General features: G+C 44.3%; 1 protein-coding gene across 1 annotated transcript; it reads right to left on the bottom strand.

The window, feature by feature from the left end:
* Positions 1–773: 773 nt before the first annotated feature.
* Positions 774–1664, bottom strand: LOC144529270 (GTP-binding protein Rhes-like). Its single transcript, XM_078268272.1, has one exon. It carries the CDS (start codon positions 1641–1643, stop codon positions 1008–1010), a length of 636 nt encoding a protein of 211 aa, XP_078124398.1. The 5' UTR covers positions 1644–1664; the 3' UTR covers positions 774–1007.
* Between the last annotated feature and the right edge of the window lie 1430 nt (positions 1665–3094).

The raw sequence follows: 3094 nt of genomic DNA, 5'->3' as shown, positions 1-3094 counted from the left end.
CGGAAATCAGAAAAAACTTGGTCTATCCTTCATGTGGAGTGGTGAAGGTATTTGACTAAATGTTATGTCTTTATATACGTAGCCTATAAAATCAAAGTTGAGTGTTGATATACGTCCTTGAAGATAGGCCTATGAGTGAAGGGGGGGGATAAAAGGATTTATTTTATATCTTTCAAAAGGGACAAAATCACAAGGCTCCTGGCTACAATGGTGGAAGATCACTTACCCAAGTGTGTACTTAAGTACAACTTAAGGTACTTGTACTACTTGAATATTTCTATTATGCTTCTACTTCGCTACATCTCCGAAGCAAATATTGTACTTGTACACTACATTTGCTATGGTTACTAGTTAGGGTAGGGTACTTTGAAGTTCATACAAAAAATATGCCATAAAATTAGCTTTACTTTAACCAGCTACAATATAAAAAGCTGCAAATACAGTAAGGTATCCATATTGATAATCCAAATATATAGGCTATGTCACACTGATAAGGGTCGTTTTGCATAATAACCACTTTTACTTTTAAAACGTATAGGCTACATTTTGCTGCCAATAGGCCTACTTTTTCTTAAGTAAAATTGTAAATGCAAAACCTATTTTATATACCTTTATTTTAGTAAAATATCTCACACTCTTTCATTGGACTAAGTCAACTTAGTTTAAGTGTAGTTAGAAGATTGAGGTGTGGTGGATTGAGAATGTATAAAACAGTAGACAAAAATCACAACAAGTATTTTATTCACATAAGAATTTTTTTTTTCTTTTTTTTAAATGTGCACAAAATTGTGAATCTTTTAACACGTATAAAGTGCATATCCCATATCAAGGGATATAGATCATTTTGACTACCATTACTGTCGAGAGCTTTAGAGGCAGTAAAGTTTCATGTAGTTCATATTGGACCTTCCTTCCAACTTTCCATCTCTGGACAGCCCAAAGTAGCGCAGACTGTGATGACCAGGAACACCTGAACACGAGTCCATCATCGTCCGGAGGAAATGTTCTTATGACAGGACACAGCTGTTGTTCTTCTTCAGTGGTGGTCGTTTCTTAACTGCTGGTCTGGGCAAAGAGTCTCTGCACGTCCACTCCGCAGGGCTCACTCGGTGCGGCAGGTTAACCTGTTGCAGCAGCGCGCGAAACACTCCGACCGTGTTTCCACCGGTGCGCGCGGACGCCTCCACGAAGTCGGCGTCCCACTCATTCTCCACCGTGGCCATAACATCAGCCGCCAGGAGCACGCGACCCTCGGTGTCTTGCAGATCTGCCTTGCTGCCAACCACGGTGATGGGCGCGCTCTTGCCGCCCCGCAGCTGCAGAATCTCGTCGCGGAGCCGCTTCACCTCCTCGAGGGACCCGGGGTCGTCCACTGCGTACACCAGGGCGAACGCGTCACTGTGTCGGATGCTGAGCTCCCGCATGGCCGGGAAGGAATAGCTACCGCTGGTGTCCAAGATCTCCAGGCGCATCTTCCCAGTCCCAGCAAGGTCGTACTCTAGCACGTGAAGCTCCTCGACTGTGCGCGTGTACTTGTGCTCGAAGCTGTCGTGGAGGAAACGGCGGATGAGCGCGCTCTTACCGACCCTCGCGGCTCCAAGGAACACCAACCGGACCGTGTTGGGACGGCCCGACAGAGACATGATCTGAAGTGTTTGACAGGTAACTACTGGCGGCGAACTGAACCCTAAGTCCTCCGTTGGTGCAGCTGCTGGGTATTTATAGGTTGACCGCCGCTGCTCTCCACCAATAAGATCCCACTCTCTCTCTCTCTCTCTCTCTCTCTCTCTCTCTCTCTCTCTCTCTCTCTCTCTCTCTCTCTCTGTAAAGAAGGATACAGGCTGTTACAGCACTCTTTTTACTGGTATGTCAACAATCACCAGTCATATAAGATAGACTCACACAAGATTGCTCTTCATGGTCCTTTATCACCACATGGTTTTGTTATTGTGTTCCTAGGAACTCACAGCCTGAAGTCTGGCAGTCATAAAGAGATGCACACCCAACCAAGATGCAGCCATGTGTTAGCCCAACCTGTGTAGTCATATGAATGTCATGAAAGGTTTCTCTAAAAACACATATTCTATATACACACACACACACACACACACACACACACACACACACACACACACACACGTGCTGCTCACTTCCTAGTATGAGTATAGTGTTAGTATGGTTTTGGTCTGAATTTTTAATCACTCAGAAATAAAAGTAAATAATTTCCGCAGCCTGATGATTACCGCCTGAGTGGACCACCTACATGGATTTCCTGAGAAGTACATAGTGGTGTGGTAAAGTCAAACAGATTGATAGCACACCAGATGGGTAGCAATAGTGGGATTACGAAGAACCATAGGGTTGTAGAGATAACCTCCTCATGGATTTCTCTTGAAACGTATCATTATTAGCACATACAGAACAAAACCCTCCCTCTCTGTCTCTTGCTGACTCAGGCTGTCTGGCTGGACGTGGCTATCGGTGGGTAAACAGATACTGTGATAATTTGTCAATGTGTACATTTGGATTTGTTCATTAGTTTGTTCTGTTTGTTATCGCTGCCCTTGAAGAAGGTCAGTACCTGTTTAATATAAGGGAGCAAATAAGACAGAAAAAAGAAATTAAATAGAACCAACCTTTGGACAAACTAACCCGAGCCACTGCGGTTGCAGCAGCAGTTTCACTGGATGCAAACGTCAGGCTGTCCTGTCTGTGGAATTTTAAGGTCTTTTGGCATGATTTTGCAGCATTTCTGGCTTTTTTTGCAAAAACAACCACTTGTCATGCATCTGTTTCTCGGCAGGTGAATTCTCAACAATACTGTCAGGAGTGTTAATATAGTATGGGGACACCTTAACATTGTACCCACATGTGATTGTTGAACATCTTATTCCAAAATGTGCATTCATCTGCTGCTATAACAGCCTCCACTCATCTGGTTTCAGGCTTTCCACAATATTTTGGAACCTGGCTGCAAGGATTTGCTCCCATTAAACCACAGGAGCATTCCTAAGGTGGGCCAATGATGTCGGGTGATACAGCTCTGGCCACAGTTGGCGTTCAAGTTCATCCCAAACGTGTTGGATGGGGTTGA

This window comes from Sander vitreus, chromosome 2 (genome assembly GCF_031162955.1).
Source record: "Sander vitreus isolate 19-12246 chromosome 2, sanVit1, whole genome shotgun sequence".
Lineage (NCBI taxonomy): Eukaryota > Metazoa > Chordata > Actinopteri > Perciformes > Percidae > Sander > Sander vitreus.
The sequence above is the reverse complement of the archived record's forward strand: the minus strand, read 5'-3'. Positions and strand labels throughout refer to the sequence as shown.

Excerpts from the sequence above, each read along its gene's own strand:
- LOC144529270 (XM_078268272.1), bottom strand. The coding sequence starts at position 1,643 with ATGTCTCTGTCGGGCCGTCCCAACACGGTCCGGTTGGTGTTCCTTGGA.